The following is a 22908-nucleotide window of genomic DNA, read 5'->3' on the forward strand; positions in this document are numbered from 1 at the left end:
ATACCTCACCACCACGTAATTCAAAACACCTCACCACCACGTAATTCAAAACACCTCACCACCACGAAATTCAAAACACCTCACCACCATGTGATTTAAAAACACCTCACCACCACATCATTTAAAAACACCTCACCACCACATAATTCAAAATACGTCACCACCACGTGATTCAAAACCACCACAACGTTATTAAAAACACTTCACAACCACGGAAACAAAAGTTTGAGGGAGTCGTTAAGTGACAACACAGACACTGCCCAGATGTGTCGATATATAGATAAATGACTGCACCCGAGTTGCCGTTTTGTCATGGTTTAAACCAATCATAATTCAAACAATTATTTTGCACAAATGTATTTGTAATATACGTGATATCACATTGTATAAACAAATGAAGTTGAAAACTTAAGATGAAAAAATAAAAATTTTTCCGGAAAAAATCCCCCCCCCAAAAAAAAAAATTGGAATTTTTGGAAAAGAAAATACCCTTAGGACATACCGACGAGAGAGATATGTGCATACCAGAAGTTTGGTACGATTTCACAAAAGTTTGAGAAAGTAGTTCAGTGACAACACAGGACAACACAAGACAACACAACACAACACAGACACTGCACAGATATATATATATATATACTAGCTTGGCTCGGCTCGCTGCGCTCGCCTCACCTCACGTCGATACTGAGGAGCGGGCTTATTTTAGCTGAGGCTAATGACTGTATGACTGAGGCTAAACCTGAGTTGCTGTGTTGTCATGATTTTCACCAATCATAATACAAACAATTACTTGGCGCAAATGTATTTGTTGTGTTTGTGATATTACATTTTTATAGGCAATTTAGGTTGAAGATTTAGGTTGAATGTTTTTTTTTCAAGAAAGAACCCCTCAGCACATACATAGGGGAGGGGTAGGTGCAAACTGGAAGTTTGGGACGATATATATATATATATATGTATGTATCATTATGCTACAAAATCTACAAACATTATGCCACAAAATCTGGATTATGCATAATTAGAACCCAAAACTGTCTTGCCCCAAAAGAGTTGTGAGACTTGCAATGCCCCTGTCTGTCTGTGTCTGCCCATGTCTATATATTTCCAATTCAAATTGTTTTTTCTCTGTAACAGATTGTCCGATCGATGCAAAGCTTTAAACATAGGAGGGACCAAAATATTAAACCAAATATTCTCCCCATGGAGAATATTTTATTGATAACTAGCAGGAGTACCCGGCATTGCTGGGGGGGGGGGGGCAGGGAGCAAGAGAGGGAGGGGTGAGGAAGGGAGTGTGGGAGTAGAAGGAGGAGGGGAGTGGGGTGAGGGGAGAGGGAGGGCAAAGATATACCACATATAAATATTTTGGGGGGGGGGGTTGGGGGAGGTGGTTTTGACAGGCCTCTCCGTTTTGGGGGAGAGGGGTGGGGGAAGGGAAGGAGGAAATTTTTTCCCCTTGCAAAGAGTGGTTTATAACCTCAGTGTTGAATGAATGAATGAATGAATGAATGATCGTTTTAAGGCCATAAAAAGTGTTGTTGCCCAGGTAAAAAAGGAAATTGCAATACCCTCTGCCACCATCAACCAGGTGCCACGACACAAGGTACACATTTACATGGAGAATTTACGCCCCTCTCCTGGTCCCCCACACCACCAAATGAGGCCGTGGCCACATAGCGTATGTTACCCCCCCCCCCCCCCCCCAGACAAAATTGTATTTGTACCCCGAGTAAAGTATAAACGCGTGTATAGCTGGAGTACCGGTGTTGCTCAAGCGAAAAAGAAACTTTAACATATTTGAAATGAGGGCAAATACAATCAAAAAGCAATTACATCCAAATCAGAATCCATCACAAATGTCAAATCATCATTTTACCTTTTCGTTGAATATATGCTGCTGAATGTGCCGTTCATCACGTTTCTGAGTTAAGTATGATGACGGTCAGGAAGAGGAAGAAGCCTTACCACCAACTTCGACCACTTCCGGAATTGTTTTATTAATTGTGTTCAAATGTCTGGTAATTGTTTTGTATTTATTTATGTGAATGTGTACTTGTCTATAACTGTCATTAATCAAAAAGGCTTAGGCACTATAGAGCGATTTTTTTAAATCCCCAAAAACCCGAACTTTTTCTTTTTGCAAGAAGCTTCTTTTTTTTTTTCTTTTTTTTTACCTAAAACACTCCCAGGGACTCACTGATGAAGCTCTGAAAGTTTGATGAAGATCCGTTCAGCCATCTCTGAGAAAAATAGCGACACACAGACACACAGACAGACAGACAGACAGACCAACGGCTTTTTTTTTTTGCTTTTTTTTGTATACAAGATCGAGGCTCGTGAAAGAGCGAACATTAATCACACAGAAAGACAAACAGACACACAAAACAAATAACATCGGGAGCGGTAGACAAGATGGGGAGAGAGGGGGAAGGACACAAACACAACATTTGAGAGCAGGGACCGAGAGACATGGAGACATCGAGAGATCTGTGGGAGGGAGAGGGCTTTGGGGGGGAGGCATGGGAAGGGGGGGCGTGGGAAGGGGGGGGGGGGTGTGGGAGAGGTATAAAACATATGGACACTGCCAGGACTTCCAGGAAAGAGGTTGGAATTTCAAACAAGGTGGATCTGGGGTGAATTAGCGGGGGTAGAAAAGATCAAGGTTTTGGATGGGGGAAGATAAGAGATGGTGGTGAACAGCTGTTTTAAAGACCTGGAGGGAGGAGTGGGATTGAAGGGAGTGTGGGAGTTTGTTCCAGAGGCGGGAGAAAAGAGGAATGAAAGAGTGAAGGTGAGCAGAGAGCCGAGATTTCGGCAGTTTAACCATCAGAGGGTTGCTGGCAGATCTTGTGCGACCTGTAGGAATATTTGGGGGACAGAGCACAGAGAGAGCTGGGGGAGCAAGGCCAGAGAGGAGTCGGTAGAAGACAGAAAGACCACCAACCTGCCTGCGGTGAGTGAGTGAAAGGCCCTCAGAGATAGCTTCATCGCGGGAGATTCCAATGATTCTGAAAGCTTTGGATTCAACAGCGTGAAGCCGAGCCAGGTGTGAGGCAGGAGCACCAGCCCATAGGGGAGAACAGTATTCCATTGAGCTGCGGATGAAAGCCTTGTATGTGGTGAGGAGCTCAGGTGTGCCTAGGAAGGACTTCGCACGACGGAGGATGCCCAGTCGGCGACTGGCTTTGGAGGCCAGCTTGGAAATGTGGTTTTCCCAAGAAAGATCATGGCAGATAGTGAGACCCAAAAGCTTGAGCGACAGAACTTCTTGGAGAGGATTGTTGAGAAAGTAGATGGGAGGGTTGTCCAGTCGATCTTTTGGGAGAGACATAGTAAGAGTGTGAGATTTGTCAGGATTGAAAGACATGTTCCACTTGTTTGACCAGTCTGTGATTTTGTCCAGGTCTTCAGAGAGTGAGGAGGCTGCAGACTGCCGATCTGAGGGGAGAGGAATGGAGCGGCAGAGAGTGGAGTCATCAGCAAAGAGATAGAGAGGATTTTCCAGAGAGTCAGAGAGATCATTGATAAAGACCAGAAAAAGCACAGGGCCCAGCACACTTCCTTGGGGAACTCCAGCCTGAACAGGAAGGGGAGATGAGAGAAATCCATTCAGGGCCACACGTTGACTACGACCAGAGAGGAAGTCCGCAAGCCATGCATGGAGATTTCCATGGATACCATAGGAGGAGAGTTTGGTGAGCAGAGCTGGGTGCCAGACCGTATCAAAGGCCCTTGATATGTCAAGGGAGACAGCTCTGATTTCCTGTTTGGCATTCAGGACCTCCATCCATTGTTGAGACAGCAGAAGCAGCATGTCCAGAGTAGAGTGACCTGGTCTGAAACCAAATTGATGATCAGAGATCAAGCCATTGGAGAAGAGGAAAGATTTCATATCCGCAGCAATGATGGATTCCATGACTTTGCTGATAATTGGGAGCAGGCTGATTGGTCTGTAGTTGCAAGGATCTGTTTTTGCACCTTTTTTGTGTAAAGCGGTAATGTTAGCTGATTTCCAGGATGCTGGCAGATGACCTTGAGCAAAAGATAGGGTGAAAAGAACAGAGAGGGTGAGATAGAGCGGCAGAGCAGGATTTTAGGACCCGTGGGCTGATGCCGTCTGGTCCAGTTGCAGAATCAGAGTCGAGGTTTGACAAAAACTCCTCCACCTTGTCAGGAGAGAAGGACACAGAGTCCAGGAGCATTTGGGTTCGACTGGGAAAGGTGGGAACAGAGAGAGATGGGTTTGGGACTAAGGATTTCGAGGCGAACACAGAGTTGAGGCATTCGGCTTTGTCACGTGCGATGTCAACTGTGTGGCCATTTGAGGTAAGGGAGGGGATGGAGGGGGAACAAACACCAGAAACGGATTTGACCAGACGCCACCAGGATTTGGAGGAAGGAGACAGGTTTGAGAGTTCATTCTTGAGTGAGGAGAGATAGTGCTTCCTGGCACTCCTGAGGGTAGACACACACTTGTTCCGAGCTTGGTGGAAGGAACTGAGATTTCCTTCAGTTGGATTAGCCTTCCAAGAGGCAAAGGCAAGTTGTTTCAGGGCAACTGCCTCACCACAAGATTCAGTGTACCATGGACGGGAGGAAGGGTAAGACAATTGAAGGCGAGATGGGATAAATCTGTGCATGAGAGAGATCAGTTTGCTTTGGAAGAATTCCCAGGAAGAATTGATGTCAGAGGCAGTGGAGATGGGAGACCAATCCAGACGATTGATGGCTGCTTGAAGACCGTCCCAGTCGGCCTGAGTGAAATGCCAGACTCGTCGACGCTGAGGAGGCTCTCTGAGAATGGCCAGAGAGATGTCCACTTTGACAAGCACATGATCAGAAGAACCGATTGGAGCAGAAGAAGAGCAGCAGACATTAGCAGGGAAGTTTGTCATAACCAAGTCTAGAAGAGAAGATACTCCATTGGCTGAGATCCGGGTCGGGAAATTGACAGATTGTGTCAATCCCAGTGAGTCACAGAAGTCCTTTGCTGAGGTGCCATGACTAGTGAGAGAGGAACCCACACCCAACCAGGTGGCATGATGACAGTTGAAGTCACCACATATGAGGAAGAGAGAGTTGGGATGAGTGGATAGAAGTTGGTCCATGTTGTCAGACATTGAAATGTAGATGGAGTCATCACTGTTTGGGGGACGGTACAGAACACATATGAACAAAAGGTGGGAGCGGAGAGGAAGCCGTAACCAGAGGTACTCCTGCGGGTGAGGAGGAAAGAGAGCAGTGCAAGGAGAGTGAGGAAGAGAGTTTTTGACAAAGATAGCCACCCCACCACCAGGCCGAGGCTCAGGTCTATCATACCGGAGGAGGGAGTAACCAGGAAGAGATATTAAGGAATCAGAGACATCTTGAAGGAGGAAAGTCTCTGTTAAGCAGATCAAGTCTGGATTGTCAGAAGCAACCTGTATGGAGAGATCAGTCAGGTTTGAGCGAAGGCCCCGGATGTTTGAGGTCCATACCGTTAATGAAGAGAGAGGGGGAGCATCGGGTACAGGACAGGGGAGGGGAGGAGTAGGGTAAGATGAAGGATGAGAGGGGGAGGTAGGGAGAGCAGTTGATAGTGTTTCAGATGTTGCAGAAGAGTTCCAAGAAAGGGAAGGATGAGGAGGATGAAATATAGGTGTGCGAGATTAACAAATATGTTGCAGGTACACGTAACAGCGCGTTCTGAGTATAAATAACGTAACAGCGCGTTCATGTCTGCCCCTTGGTTTAAGATGCACAATGCATTCCGTTTTAAAACTCACAATAGTTCCAATCAGCAAGATTTTCTTTACTATTTTCCCATATCATCTATGCCTAATACACATCCATACATGCAGCACAATTTATATGCTGATAAAATTCAAGTTTATATATATATATATATATATATAAATCCATGAGCAGAGTATTCTGGGAAGTCAGTGTAAGACCTCTCCCAAATGTGGATAATTTTGTACTCCCTCATTTCCTTTTATGAAGCTCATATCCATAAATAGCTGTTATTCTCATATAAATTCTATCAAAAATGGAATCCCCAAATTACTCACAATTTTACTATTTAATTAATGGCTGCTCATAACCCAGCACATCAAATCTTTATATTCCATCTCCCTTGACAAAAGAGATAATGTTCATAATCAAATTTTATTTCTATTTTATTTTACGGATTCTCTGCATATTCAATCCCATCCACATAAAACTATCCATTTCCAGACAGGCACACTGTCGGTGTCAACAATCTTGTAAGATTGATACACAAAACAATAAAAAAACACTAACATTGACACACAAAAATACACACACACATGCATTATGCGTATTTGTTTGCGTTGGAACTATTATTTACAGATCAAGATGGGTGTCAATTTTATTTCAATTTCATAAAATTTGTCCTTCAATTTTTTATAAATGCTAATACACAAATGGACCAAAAAGTTTATTCTTAGAAAACCCCTATGATGTCACATTGAAATTACCCTTTCAGTTCCCACAATAATTTATCCAAATTTGACTACACACCCATTTACATGTCAGTCGACCACTGACTTATCAATCGTGTGGAACAATAGTCCGAAATTCCCACCTGATCATCATGTGACCCTTGTCCCTTGGTTTAAAATTTGCAAAGCAATTGTTCCAACTTTGTAAATTTAAAATTGTGTGCCCAACATAAAAGATCCAATTTCGGCATTTGATCAATTAATTATCAATTTGCTTACAAGCAAAAGAAAAAAATGAATAATTCTTGCTCCGAAAACTTTTCAGACCCAAGAATCATCGACAGTTATTCATGTTTGTCCAGTAATCTAATTTGTTGAGGCCAATCGTCATTTGGGATTTGTCGCAATGAAGGCCTAATCATTGTCTGAGGTATCGGTCAGCACTGGTACCCTTGATCTTGGTTTACCCTATGACCTTGTCTTCCTTTTGGTATACGGACATCCTCTTTTCCAATGTCCCATCCGTCCACACTTGAAACACCGGTTTCTGTCGTTGTCTGATCAGTGCACCTGTGCACTTGTATTGCTGGGCTGCATCTCTACATCCCTGAGTTGCCACTGCAATCTCTCGTTATCTCCTGAAACACGAAAAAATTCTCTGTACCGTCCTTTTTGGGGAGACAACTGGAAATCTGATGGGACAACTGTCACTTTCATTCCTAATTTCGAGGGCAGTTGTGCATTTGTCTCCTCCACTGTATCCTGTATCCTTTTTATTTTAAGTTCTAGATCCGTTATCCGTTCTTGCTGTTCCCGTTGTCTGGATTCACCATCCCAAAGATGGAATGCAAGCCAGTCTACCGTTAGATTCTGTCTCTTCCTGGCTTTCAATCTTTGTTCCAATCTTTCCAATCGACTTCGCTCAAATGTACCATCTCTTGGAAACTCCTCATCATGTCCCTTTGTCCACAAATACCAATTCTCGACCTGCCTTATAGCTTCTGCACCATAACGGTCGTACATATGATGTGTACAAGTACCTTTTTGTGGAATCTCTGGTTGTCCTTGTGTATTCTTGCAGGCTCCATTTCCCATTCTGCCTTTTATCAAAGTAGCGTTGGATGTGTTGTAGTTTGTTCCTCTAAAGCTTCACTCGTACCTCCAGGAAGGGTCTCTCCACCTGTTCACACGGTGATTTCCAGAGAATCTCCCTCAGCCGTGGCTTTTGCACAATCCAATCTCACAGATCAGTATTTGCAGATGAGCCGGAGGGTCAGTATGAAATGGGTGAATCCTCAGGTGTCCGCTCTGTTGACGGGGAAATCACACAATGGTAACCGCACATATATATCTGTATATAAACTCACCACCTTGCTCAATTTTCCCAGGTTGCCTCCACATTGATAATATCTCGCAAAGATATCAAAGCTTCTTTCTTGAGACCGCATTTTCATCAATCAAACAATCAATATATTCAATTCAATTTATTCAGTTCAATTTATTCAGTTAAATTTATTCAATTAAATTCAATCAATTAGATTCAATCAATTAACAATTCAATCAATTATTCAATTTCAATTAATTCATCAATATTCATCAATAAATCAAATTAATCATTTTGGATGACTCCTTGCATAAGCCCTTTCCCCAATGATGTCAGGACAGGTCCATCCATTGACTGAGATCGAATCTCATCGGTCGTCACCTCTGGTTCGTACCTCATGTTAATTGATGAATCACCGTCCTGTCCTAGGGTCATATCTGACATATTTCCCCATTTTGCCTGGTCTCCACAAATTTTCTTTGCAACCACTAAAGGCAACTCATCCTTCATTCGTGAGACAGCCAAAATGGATGGCAGATACTAAAGTTCTTTGGGAAAAATATCTCATCATTTTTCTTTTAATAGTACCCAAAATCTCTTGGCAATATAAATTTCGTAAAACTCCTGAAATGGGACTGTCAAATTCCTTCAATCATGCTAAATTTTGAAACTCCATCGCTTGTAATACCCAATTTATCCCATAGGGCTTGAAAGTTCTTTCCCAAGTTCATGCAGCATTCTGCATTTGAACCCTATGATATCATTCATAATAATCATCATGATTTTATAGTCATGGTCCTATCATAATCATCTATTTAAAACGAACATTTCCTTTATCACCACAGCTATGTGGTATAATCAACAATAGAATAAAACTGTACATAGCAACAGGCTACCTCATGGCCACTTAGTATACCTATTGACAATAAGTCATAACAATATCGAATAATCATTGAACAATTCTAAAATCGCTTCCACTGCTCCAGCCGCAGCATTCGTCATTTTGTCTGCTCATCCACGTGACCAAAACGAAATAAAGGGAGCTCAACCATTACACAGCGCTTTTAATGGCGCATGCCATAGGACCTCAACGCAATTTCGACTCGGCCAGAAAACGAGCAAATTTTGCAGGATGTTAACTGGAATTAGTCGTGAAAATATATCCAAAATACACAAAAAATACACACCCACAAAAATAAACAACAAACCCAAACAAACCCAAGGTCGACCCTCTTACACAGTAAATTACATCATTTCAGCATCGCATTGATTGCTGAAATATTCCAGGGTTTATACACACCTTAAAAGAGGTATGCGTGGTGTTGCCCCCTCCCACGTTTATTCCTCATTAAATTCCTCATTAAATTCCTTATTAAATTACTCATTAAATTACTCATTAAATTACTTATTAAATTACTCATTAAATTACTCATCAAATTACTCATTAAATTACTCATTAAATTACTTATTAAATTACTCATTAAATTACTTATTAAATTACTCATTAAATTACTTATTAAATTGCTCATTAAATTACTTATTAAATTACTCATTAAGTTACTCATTAAATTACTCATTAAATTACTTATTAAATTGCTCATTAAATTACTTATTAAATTACTCATTAAATTACTTATTAAATTACTCATTAAATTACTTATTAAATTACTCATTAAATTACTTATTAAATTGCTCATTAAATTACTTATTAAATTACTCATTAAGTTACTCATTAAATTACTCATTAAATTACTTATTAAATTGCTCATTAAATTACTTATTAAATTACTCATTAAGTTACTCATTAAATTACTCATTAACTTAACTTACATAGTTTCAGCATTGTATTGATTGCTGAAATATTCCAGGGTTTATACACACCTTAAAAGAGGTATGCGTGGTGTTGCCCCCTCCCACGTTTATTCCAGGGTTTATACACACCTTAAAAGAGGTATGCGTGGTGTTGCCCCCTCCCACTTTTAATTACTCATTACATCGTTTCCATTTTTTTTTAAAACATCGCTTTTACTGCTCCAGCCGCAGCATTTGTCACTTTGTTTGCTCATCCGCATGACCAAAACGAAATAAAGGGAGCTCAACCATTACACAGCGCTTTTAATGGCGCATGCCATAGAAACTCAACGCAATTTCGACTCGGCCAGCAAACGAGCAAATTTTGCAGGATGTTAACTGGAATTAGTCGTGAAAAATATATCCAAAATACACAAAAATACACCCCCACACAAATAAACAATATTTATTCCGTTCAACAGAACAAACATTTCCTCTATCATGACATGCATGTCTTCAAAATTATATGACCAAGAGAAAAAGTAAAATTAATTAAAAACTGCGGGCAGTGATGATCCGGGGACCATACCGCTCCATCCTGATTGGACGAGTGCGTGCTAGAGTCGTTAACAACGACAGTCCAGATCCGATTGTTCAAAATTTCAACTCAATCGATCGAAAAATGAACGCAGGGATGCATTTTAAAGGTGCAGTGGCACTAACTGAGTTGCCACGAATATGGCCACGAAATTGCCAATATGGCCATCACAAAATATTTTCCTTAATCAATTGGCTCATAGCATAACCAATCTGTAAGTATTTCATCCGAAGATGTATTTCTGAGGACTTTTAATTAAATAAGTCATTTATAAATCAACGAGTTAATTTATTAAATGATTAATCAATAAATCAATATTTTCCTTGACAGCCACATCACTTGGTCAGTGTCATGTCCAAATATCAGCTTCCTTACTCAAAAGGTGCCTGAGTTAATGTAATGTAATTACTGTAATAAGATTACTGCAATTACTGTAATGATTACTGTAATTACTGTAATTACCGGAACTGTAATTACTGTAATTACCTCAGGTAATTACTGTAATGTAATTACTGTAATTTAATAAGAAATGTAATTAATTAAATAAGTACTTCTATAATCGCTCATAATTAAATAACTCGTGAATTCTTATCCGGTTTATTTAACATTTGAGTGTCCCCAAAACGTTGGAGCAAAACGTTGCAACAACGAAAGTAAAACGTTGTAGCGACGTTGTGGAAACGTCAGCAAAACCCAACATTTGAATGTTCCCAAAACGTTGGAGCAAAACGTTGCAACAACGAAAGTGAAACGTTGTGGCGACGTTGTGGAAACGTTAGCACAACCCAACATTTGAATGTTCCCAAAACGTTGGAGCAAAACGTTGCAACAACGAAAGTAAAACGTTGTAGCGACATTGTGGAAACGTTAGCAAAACCCAACATTTAAATGTTCACAAAACGTTGGAGCAAAACGTTGCAACAACGAAAGTGAAACGTTGTGGCGACGTTGTGGAAACGTCAGCAAAACCCAACATTTAAATGTTCACAAAACGTTGGAGCAAAACGTTGCAACAACGAAAGTGAAACGTTGTGGATTATCCCAATGGATAATCCCAATGAATCACAATGCAATCCCATTAAAATCCCATTAAAATCCCATATCTTGTCACCCTTTGCATTGTTGAAAGCAATTAATTCCATAACTCAATATTACCTCTATTTATATATACTAGGGCGTGCCCGCACGTACGTGCTTGCAAAAAAAAAAAAAAAACATGCGTGCAAGCAACAACAAAAACTTTGAAACCACGTGGCAGTAACGACCACAGAACCCCCCTTCTATTTACATGCAATGGTTTGGTCCATTTGCAAAGCCAAAACGAACGACCACAGAACCCCCCCTCTATTTACATGAAATGGTTTGGTCCATTCGCAGAGCCAAAGCGAACGGCTTGCGAGTATGGTGACCATACCTTGGGACCCACTTGTCCGATTAATTTCAAACCTTGACAAATTTTCCATTCCTTCCCTTCCTGATCTTTCGATGTAGGGCTGGGTTCTTTTTTTAGGATCATGTTGCATCGAGCATTATTTTCCAAAACAGTGTGAACATTAAACCACACCAAAACCTCTGACATCCCACCATTAACACCTATTGTAAGCGTGCCGAATCAGTAAGCATCACCCCTTCTATGAGCCTCGACCAGAGGGTGGTTGTTACTCACAAACACTCGTCGCTAGCTGTTCCATTGTCTGCCGATTCCCACTCTGCTGTTTTTTGTCTCATAATCACCAAACAAGAACAGTACACATTTCCTGTAATTATCTCTCATAATCAGGATAAATTTGGAACAGCCCTTAAACTAACACCAAGCAGATCAATTTTTATATTTAGGTTGAGGTTTCACACAAACTGGCAAATTTCGTCAAAAAAAAAACAACAGCACTGGTTTTGTTTCCTGGAAGCGTCCTGCAAAACGCTTTGCTTCTCGCAAAACGTCCGCCAATGGGAAGTAAAGGGAGGGAAAAAGAGCGGGAGCAAGAGACAGGGTGCCGGAATGGACATGAGGGACAATGAGGGACAGTGAGGGAGTGTTGGTATGCAATTTTTATCCAATCGCCATCTTTCACAGTAATTCTGGACCGGCATGAGGTGGGATTGTCTGTCATGAATTTATTTGTTGATCGAACGAGTTTTAATTTGTCTAAATCCGACCAGTCATTTCCAAAGATATAAGCCTTTTTGTCGCAATACCATAAATTGGAATGAGGTAAAAATATATATATATAAATATAATTCCCTTTCCCGGTTCCCTGTCGCTCGCCGAGCGCCGAGCAAGTCGCTCGCTCGCCGAGCAAGTCGAGTGCTTTGAACAAGTGCAAAAAAAAAGAAGTACTTTATACGTGTAATGCGGCATTTGTGAACGAGTGTACCGGCCTTACACGTCCTGGAAGCAAATGGTCGCAAGGTGCACGCTTGCTCCGTTTGCTCCCAGGTCACAGTAAGACCCTTAATGACCAGCGCAAAAATACGTATTTACAGAAATCATTTAGGAAAACACGAATAAATAGAATCATTTAACACGTTTCATCCTTGTATCACCTATGGACAATCGCAAGTCCCACACAAATCCTCCATGTATATACAACATAACTATTCCCAAGTTCGTAAATCATACTGGACCAAAAACAAGACACACTCACCTTTTAAAGACTTGTTTGTGTCCAGTTGATCCCAGCGGTGCCTCCAAATTGTAGGGGAATTTGTAGCTGAGAGACTCACAGGACTCCAATGACCGGACACAGGTTTACAAAAGGTCTGGTTTATTAACTGGTTATTCACTTCATTCCATTTACCAAATAATACCGCATAATATAATGGATCAGGTTAACTCTTTTCCAATGGTCCTTCTCGTTCGGCTGATGTTCCTCTGCCACTCCCGTTGGTCAGAGCTTCTGGTAGCAAGTTCTGTCGACTCCACGTTTGCTCTCGTTTATATGGACAAACTGGACTTAATCCCCTCTCCGCTAATGCCCCGAGGTCATGCATGTACCAAGTCCTGGTATCAGCTCGCTCCCCTCCTGTTGTGAGTTCCGTTTACCAAACGATAGGGGGGTGCTTCAGCCAGGGGCTGTGACCAGGTGGACAAGAGATTATCATGTTCGGGCGCATTCCTGACACTCATTTACAAACTCGTCTTTCACAGAGTTTGCATGTAAAATGTATCTGCTTCGTTACCAGGTTAATTAATAAGTTACCAGTGCCAATTAATAAGTTACACTGAGTTACACTTCCACACTTGTAATGATGTTTACTTGCAGTGATTGATTATTTACTTATACTTGTAATGATGTTTACTTGCAGTGATTGATTATTTACTTATACTTGTAATGATGTTTACTTGCAGTGATTGATTATTTACTTATACTTGTAATGATGTTTACTTGTAGTGATTGACTGTTTACTTATATTGATGTTTAGATTAATGGTTAATATAAACAAAAACAAAAAGATGAGGGAATTGTGGAAGTGTAACTCAGTGTAACTTATTGATTGGCACTGGTAACTCATTGATTAAAGACTGGTAACGATTTCGTAAATGGATGCCAAGAATGTGCACGAACATGGTAATCTCTTGTCCACCTGGTCACAGCCCCAGGCTGGAGCACCCCCCCTATCGTTTGGTAAACGGAACTCGCAGCAGGAGGGGAGCGAGCTGATGCCAGGACTCGGTGCATGCATGACCTCGGGGCATTAGCGGAGAAAGGATTAGCGCGACAAGGCCCATAAAAACCAGGGCAAACGATGAGTCAGGAGACTTGTGACCAGAAGCTCTGACCTACGGAATGGAACGGAACCCTGTGAGCAGCGCTGAGAGAGGACCGGCCGAAGAAGAAGAACCAACGACTTGAATTAACAATCCGTTTAGCTATTGTAGTCTTTATTGAATTGAAACAAGTGACTTACCAAATGATAATAAATCCTTACTTTATAAAGCTGTTTCGGTCATATTGGAGTCTTGAGTCTCCGACACCATTTCCCCTACAACAGGAAGGGGAGATGAGAGAAATCCATTCAGGGCCACACGCTGACTACGACCAGAGAGGAAGTCCGCAAGCCATGCATGGAGATTTCCATAGATACCATAGGAGGAGAGTTTGGTGAGCAGAGCTGGGTGCCAGACCGTATCGAAGGCACGTGATATGTCAAGGGAGACAGCTCTGATTTCCTGTTTGGCATTGAGGACCTCCATCCATTGTTGAGACAGCAGAAGCAGCATGTCCAGAGTAGAGTGACCTGGTCTGAAACCAAATTGATGATCAGAGATCAAGCCATTGGAGAAGAGGAAAGATTTCATATCCAAAGCAATGATGGATTCCATGACTTTGCTGATAATTGGGAGCAGGCTGATTGGTCTGTTGTTGCAAGGATCTGTTTTTGCACCTTTTTTGTGTAAAGCGGTAATGTTTGCTGATTTCCAGGATGCTGGCAGATGACCTTGAGCAAAAGATAGGGTGAAAAGAACAGAGAGGGTGAGATAGAGCGGCAGAGCAGGATTTTAGGACCCGTGGGCTGATGCCGTCTGGTCCAGTTGCAGAATCAGAGTCGAGGTTTGACAAAAACTCCTCCACCTTGTCAGGAGAGAAGGACACAGAGTCCAGGAGCAGTTGGGTTCGACTGGGAAAGGTGGGAACAGAGAGAGATGGGTTTGGGACTAAGGATTTTGAGGCAAACACAGAGTTGAGGCATTCGGCTTTGTCACGTGCGATGTCAACTGTGTGGCCATTTGAGGTAAGGGAGGGGATGGAGGGGGAACAAACACCAGAAACGGATTTGACCAGACGCCACCAGGATTTGGAGGAAGGAGACAGGTTTGAGAGTTCATTCTTGAGTGAGGAGAGATAGTGCTTCCTGGCACTCCTGAGGGTAGACACACACTTGTTCCGAGATTGGTGGAAGGAACTGAGATTGCCTTCAGTTGGATTAGCCTTCCAAGAGGCAAAGGCAAGTTGTTTCAGGGCAACTGCCTCACCACAAGATTCAGTGTACCATGGACGGGAGGAAGGGTAAGACAACTGAAGGCGAGATGGGATAAATCTGTGCATGAGAGAGATCAGTTTGCTTTGGAAGAATTCCCAGGAAGAATTGATGTCAGAGGCAGTGGAGATGGGAGACCAATCCAGACGATTGATGGCTGCTTGAAGACCGTCCCAGTCGGCCTGAGTGAAATACCAGACTCGTCGACGCTGAGGAGGCTCTCTGAGAATGGCCAGAGAGATGTCCACTTTGACAAGCACATGATCAGAAGAACCGATTGGAGCAGAAGAAGAGCAGCAGACATTAGCAGGGAAGTTTGTCATACCCAAGTCTAGAAGAGAAGATACTCCATTGGCTGAGATCCGGGTCGGGAAATTGACAGATTGTGTCAATCCCAGTGAGTCACAGAAGTCCTTTGCTGAGGTGCCATGACTGGTGAGAGAGGAACCCACACCCAACCAGGTGGCATGATGACAGTTGAAGTCACCACATATGAGGAAGAGAGAGTTGGGATGAGTGGATAGAAGTTGGTCCATGTTGTCAGACAGTGAAATGTAGATGGAGTCATCACTGTTTGGGGGACGGTACAGAACACATATGAACAAAAGGTGGGAGCGGAGAGGAAGCCGTAGCCAGAGGTACTCCTGGGGGTGAGGAGGAGAGAGGGCAGTGCAAGGAGAGTGAGGAAGAGAGTTTTTGATAAAGATTATCACCCCACCACCAGGACGAGGCTCAGGTGTATCATACCGGAGGAGGGAGTAACCAGGAAGAGATATTAAGGAATCAGAGACATCTTTAAGGAGGAAAGTCTCTGTTAAGCAGATCAAGTCTGGATTGTCAGAAGCAACCTGTATGGAGAGATCAGTCAGGTTTGAGCGAAGGCCCCGGATGTTTGAGGTCCATACCGTTAATGAAGAGAGAGGGGGAGCATCGGGTACAGGACAGGGGAGGGGAGGAGTAGGGTAAGATGAAGAATGAGAGGGGGAGGTAGGGAGAGCAGTTGATAGTGTGTCAGAGATTGCAGAAGAGTTCCAAGAAAGGGAAGGATGAGGAGGATGAAAGGTTTGATGGTGAAGGGATGAGGCACAGTGAGGGGTTGTTTGAGGGGGGCAGAGGAAAGTAGAAGGTTGGGGGGGGGGTGGAGGTATGAGATAGAAGGGAGACGAATTGGGGAGGAGGCAGCTTTGAGGAGGAGGGGGGAGGAGGGAGAATTGGAGAGGAGCTCTCTTTTATAGAGAGCTCTCTTATGGCTCTCTTATATAGTAGATAATAACTCTGACATCATTGGTCACATCGTATGGCACCCATGTGGAATAAAGGGAAAAAAATTGGACATCTCCAAAACTTGGCAAATGTCATAAACTCCCCATGGGGTATGTAGGGTAATAATGATAACGTCGGTGAAGTGGTATTCCAGCCAAAATTGATGGAATCAAAAGCCTTATCCAAAAAATCTGAAGCTTCATATATCTGATATATGATCCAATTATTGATGTATGTAAAAATTAAATTTATGACGTCATCAATCACGTGGTTTGGCAGCCATATTAGATTGAAAAGAAAAAAGTCGTAAATCGTCTTCTCCAGAACTGCTTAACCCTCTATTAGTGTGGTGTGGCTTTGGACATTTGAGATACTTGAGATACCCCACTGCACTAATGGAGGGTTAACAGATCGATGCAAAACTTCATACAATGATTGACTAGCTATGAGGAATAAAGTTTGAATTTTTTTTGTTAAATAATGGTTGATTGTTAAATATCCTAATAATTAATCAATAATCAATAAAGCTATGGATAATAGAAATGTATGTGAGATAATAGGGTGCATGGATCATACAAGAATATTGGCCTTAATAGCAGTGGGCATCACCGGCGGAGTTTGGTGGAGGGCAGGGGGGGCAATGCCCCCACCTTAATTTTTTTCAGTAGTTTACAATTAAGATAAAAACATCCCATATTTAAACGTGAGTAACAATAATGAACGTAAACTGTATTTGTGATTTCATGTACACTGTAACTGCACTAACAAACGGTAATTTTGGAAGTCAGACCCACCTACCAATTATTAATATTAAGCCCTTGCCCCCCAAATGTCATAAACACCCCCCCACCCCCAAAATAGAGAAGTCAAACTACGCCTATGGCAGGCATGTTCAGTTAACGATGGTATTTTTGTTCAGAAGGAACGCGCGAGTGGAACCTGTGTACTCCCCCGAGTTCTGCTATAGTTTTCAAGTGCAATTATAACCCAAATCACCTGAGTAATATGTACACAAATGATGATTGCATCATAGATGAGTGCATGTTTTGGTGATAATTGTAGTATATATTGTGAAAACCCTCTTTGTACTCTCTTGAGCATTTTAAAAGTTGGAAATTTTTGTGTTTCAGGATTTGATCATTTTATCCTCACTAGTTTTAACAAACTTGTATCCAACTTTATGATTATACTTAAAATGTTTTAATACCTCCCAATACCCTGTTTTAATGTCACAACTTGAAAATTAACTTAATTTAAATTATTAATTAAACTTAATTTATTAACTAATTAATTTATTAATTAACTAATTAATATTACAATTAACTAATTAATATTATTAATTATTATTAATATTAATATTATTAACTAATTAATATTATTTATTAATTAATTTATTCATATTTATTAACTAATTAATTTTAATTAAATAATTTATTAACTTCTTTCACTTAATTAACTTAATTATTAATTTAATTTAACTTTATTTAAACTTAATTTAAATTAACTTGTTTTAATACCTTGGCTGTCTCTTCTCTCATCACTTTTCATGTCATTCTAGTTCATATTAAGTCTAGAGCAGGGGTTCTTAACCTTTTTCCCTGTCAAGACCCCCAACGGATTGCCCACGATGTCCCCATACCCCTTCGCCAGACTGTTGACTGGCCAAGGCGCACTGAAGGTGTGCATGGCTAGGGGGGACTGGGGGCATGTCCCCCTAGAATTTTTTTGATTTCTAGGTGCTCTGTGGTGCATTCTGAGGGGTGTTTTTACTTTATTTTTTGGATGAAAATTGGTAACTTATTACCCAGAAAATGGGCCAATTTCGGGGATCTGCGCCTGAGTACCAGTCCCATTAGGTTCCAGTGTGACTTCAAAATATCTCAGTAGCTTAGTTTTACATATGAATAATTAGGAACAGACAATTTATTAATTTATTACAGAACAATTTACAATTTATTACAATTTATTATTATTATTTATTTATGAGTCCCATACCCCCAGATTTTGGTCCCCATACCCTCCAAGGGGTATGGATACCCCAGGTTAAGAACTCCAGGTCTAGAGGTATGCACACTCGCCTCTAAGCTGTCCAGCCCTGGTTATAATAAACTGTCATCCTGGTGTTTCACAGGCAGGATTATTTGTCAATGTGTGTACCATCCTTCGGAAGGACGTTAACCTGGGTAATCCATCCAAATTCCTATCCTAACCAGAGGGAACTGCATCAGTGGCACAGCCGTCCCTTCAGACAATGATTCTACAATGCAGCCTTGTGCTGCATACGAAAGAAGAAGTTCATGTTAAGATTAAAATCATTTAAAAAATACACAAGAGTACATGAATAGTGTGGATATGGCAAAGTTCAATACCTTGTCCAGCCCAAGAGGCGATGGACACCTGGAGGCAAAACGCACCAACTCTTCCTGCTCTTCTTCAGCATGAGGGTCCCAGTTCAATCGCACGAGACCTTCACAGTCATTTTCCTCCACCTCCTCTTCATTCTCATTGTCCTCCATCCATTCTCCTTCATGTCTACATCCACCTCCATCTCGATCACGTGGCACATCCAGTGATCCCTCCACAGTTGTCTCCAGGGCCTGTGTTGTAGTATCTCTTGGTGGGTTATCGAGGTCTCCCTCAGTCTGTGCTGTCATCCAGCGATCAGATTGGCCAATCTTCGTCATTAATTCCTGCACCTCAAGAACATCCATCTTTAAATTAAAAAATGTCACAAGCCTATTTATACACAGTTAAAAACAAAAAGAGAAAAAAATCCAACTATTCTTTAACCAAAGTCATATAATTAATAATTGATGTCGGCATAAAAGAAAAAAAAAAAAACGAGAACGGCACTCTTCGACGTTGCGACGTTGACCAATATAACTCTGCCAACATTATTAGATCATTATACACATTTGAACCAAGTTTGATTTAAATTCCTTCAGCTGTTCTCAAGTATCACATTTTTACCTGAGATGACCTCTGACCTTTGACTTTTGATGCCGAAATATAATCAGTTCGTCTTTGCATCATAATATGTACTGATACCACGTTTAGTCAAAATTCCATCACTGGTTCACAAGTTAGCGCAGTAACATAATTTTTACCTAACACAGACCTTTAACCTCTTGACCCCATGATGTATTATTTTTATGTTTACATAATTATTTTTATGTTTACATAATTATACATACTTGTACCAAGTTTGATTTAGTTCCCTTCAGCCGTTCTTAAGTTATTGTGATAACAAAAACCTATCACGGATGCATGGACACGGATAGCCGGAAGGAGAATCCGAAAACACAACGTCTCTGGCGACTTCATTGCCTAAAAATTATTACTAAACAAAAAAATGGTTCCTCAAGTACCATTTACAGTATGTGTGCATGTCCTGCACAATCAATCACTCATTTAGACCTATATTATGTCCTTTCCATCCTTAGTCCAAAGAGTTTAGTTCAACCAACCTCCACCAAGTTAGGAGTTTCTTTACTAGTGGGCCTTGTGTTGGCATTGGCATTATTATTGGCTCATTGTCAGGTGCTTACCTGCTTTACAAACTGTTCAGCAAACGTGGCAAGTTGGTGGAGGTTCTGCTTGCTGTCCTCAACACATTCCAGCACCTTTTGTGACACAAAGATAGGTGGGAATCAAACCCTACTCGGTATTGTGCAGTCATCATACGCGAATGTTGAAAATACTGTGGTGATAATTTATGAGTCGCGGAAGGCGAGAGAACGAGGCCATTTGGTTGAGTTCAAAGCATGTTTATTCGTACAGAACCCAGCACACTCTAAACGCGAACGGAAGTGTCACCGCTTTTATAAAGCCAAAACCCTCTTCGGAGGGCGTGGCTCCCACAACCGCGCGTGCGTCACGTCCAACAAACCAAAAGCCCGTGCACGTGAATTAGACCAAACATATGGTATTGGTAACCGTCACATGCGGATAAGTTAACCGCGACATGTGAATAAGGTAACCGCTATAAGCACCCCCCCCCCCCCCCCCCCAGAAGGCACTCCACGGGCGTGTACGTAATTCGCAGGCGCGCTCGGCAGTGCCGAGAAGGCTCGAGCAGTGCCCGGCCTCGGTACGCGCGGAAAAACGCAGCCGTGGGGTTGAGCCGACCGAGGGGCTGGTCAAGTCCTCGGGGGAGGCTGCCGAGGTTCCTTGTGGGCCTCCCGAGGTTGCAGTTCGCGGGTGCAGTGCCGAGAAGGCTCGAGCAGCGCTCGGCCTCGGTGCACGCGAAAAGCGGTTGAGCCAACCGAGGGGCTGGTCAAGGCCTCGGGGGAGGCTGCCGAGGTTCCTCGCGGGCCTCCCGAGGATGCAGGGTCGGAGAAGTAGTTGCGCGAGTTGCAGCTGTAGTTGTAGAGTGAAGTTGTGCGAAGGTGACGAACAGCAGTGCGCGCGAAGGTAACGAAGCAGCCGTGCCACCAACGTCAGTGCGCGCGCAAGAGATGAGCAGCAGCGCGCGCGAAGGTAACGAAGCAGCCGTGCCGCCAACGTCAGAGCGTGCGCAAAAGATGAGCAGCAGTGCCACCCACATCCCGTAACTGCATTCCTTCGGAGGGTCCTGGAGCGGGCTCGCCCCTCCGGTCGTAGAGGAGCCGAGCACGGTGCGCGAACCACATGGCCGCTCGTCGTTTCCAAAACTCCGGCAGTGCGATCAAAACTGCCGTGTTCGTTTGCAGCCCCCGAATCCGTTCGGGGGCAGCCGGGGTCACCAGTTTAGGAGTCGCGGAAGGCGAGAGAACGAGGCCATTTGGTTGAGTTCAAAGCTTGTTTATTCGTACAGAACCCAGCACACTCTAAACGCGAACGGAAGTGTCACCGCTTTTATAAAGCCAAAACCCTCTTCGGAGGGCGTGGCTCCCACAACCGCGCGTGCGTCACGTCCAACAAACCAAAAGCCCGTGCACGTGAATTAGACCAAACATATGGTATTGGTAACCGTCACATGCGGATAAGTTAACCGCGACATGTGAATAAGGTAACCGCTACAATGACATTATTACGGGAATGCTACAGGAGCGGAGGTTGATAAACACAGACTGTTGTCATGGTGTTGATTGATGTATTATGTCAAATGCCCTGGGGAAACTTTTCTTCCATCACACGAAACCACTGTACTCACTTTTGCTAACAACAAAAAGTAAAAACAATCAGGTGCTCAGTTATTTGCAGCCACTGATTTCATGTAATCCTCTGATAATAAAATTCACATTATAATCTTCAAACAGGTTCAACTCACTTTGACTTTTCCATCAATATGCACTGCTCTAATCTGGCTGATAAGGGCCTGGGCCTCATTCTCCACCACACCGTGCTGGGTATGAGGAATTGAAGTGCTACTTGTTAGCTCAGGTGGCGACACATCGAGATATATGAGCAAAGGTTTTCCATCTTGGGGTGACCTCAGAAACATGTCTTCACAGAATATCTGCATCGGCCTGCAGAGAGATGATGATGATGCATTGACGAAATACAGACAATACAGATGTGTCTGTATTGGAATGCAGTTCGTTGATTTTCCAGTACCCAAAAGTCAAATGACATTGTAAAAGTTTAATGTTAAAAGTTACATTGAAAAATATACATGTTAAAGGGAAAACGTGAGTGTACAAAACATGTCACAAAAAGTACAAACTATAAAAATTAATTTAAAATAATGTTAATTCATTAAAAGTAATAATTAAAAAAATGAATGTTCTCATGTGAAATCATGCATGGGAGAGAGGTCGGTCAGACGTGTATTATTGTGAGTTTGGATTTGAGGCGGTGTAAAAGCCCTTTTTCATTCCCGCCGAGTTGTACTACAGAGTTAAATGGTCCACACACACATTAAACATGTGAAATAAAAAGTGTTTGTCACTATAAAGTTTAAGCTTTTTTAATATGTCTTATTTTGTCCCACAAAATAATCCAAGCATGGGATAGAGGTCGGTCAGATGTGGAAAGGAATGGCAGGCACAGGAATGTACGTACTTTTAAAATTGGCTGAAATATGAATAGAAAAGGGAGAATCGACAAATTGACATAAACTTTGCGATGTCCATAACGTGGGTGATGTATTGTCCAAACTTTGGACATGAAGTCAATTGGAAAGTATGTCAACGATTTGCTCAGAAAAACCAGGCTTGGTATTATTTAATTCAGTTATAAACTTCAAGGGTAAATGAGGTTGAGCGGAGAGGGTAATTAACTGGGGTTTGTGGGTTTAAATCGAGCAGAATGTAGGAGTATTAACTATTTACACGAGCCTCGACTTTGCATACAAAAAAACAAAATTGATAAGCTACTTGAAACTAAGCTCTACATCATTATTAGATTGTCAGTAGAAGAACCCTACTTGCTCACTAATGACCTCCAATGAAGAACTAGTCTGCCTGCCCATTCTTCTTTGCTCCTCAAGTGGTGTCAGGCCAAACAGTGTGTTTGACTCTCAATGTTCACTGTCCTTATGGTTCTAAGGGGTCTTGGGACTTGAGGGTCTCAAGGGAACTAAAGGT

At 42.2% G+C, this 22908-nt stretch overlaps 1 protein-coding gene across 1 annotated transcript in view; it reads right to left on the reverse strand.

Annotated features, from left to right (window-relative positions):
• NPHP3 (nephrocystin 3) overlaps window positions 1-22908 on the reverse strand; it is a 191243-nt gene that overhangs the window by 131912 nt on the left and 36423 nt on the right. Inside the window, exons 9-11 of the mRNA XM_068121029.2 lie at window positions 21651-21849; window positions 19948-20022; window positions 18769-19089 (exon numbers count right to left, since the gene is read on the reverse strand). Of these exons, the coding sequence (XP_067977130.2) occupies window positions 18769-19089; window positions 19948-20022; window positions 21651-21849 (595 nt within the window). The remainder of the gene's footprint in view (window positions 1-18768; window positions 19090-19947; window positions 20023-21650; window positions 21850-22908) is intronic.

Source organism: Myxine glutinosa, chromosome 6, assembly GCF_964187855.1.
Source record: "Myxine glutinosa chromosome 6, kmMyxGlut1.1, whole genome shotgun sequence".
Lineage (NCBI taxonomy): Eukaryota > Metazoa > Chordata > Myxini > Myxiniformes > Myxinidae > Myxine > Myxine glutinosa.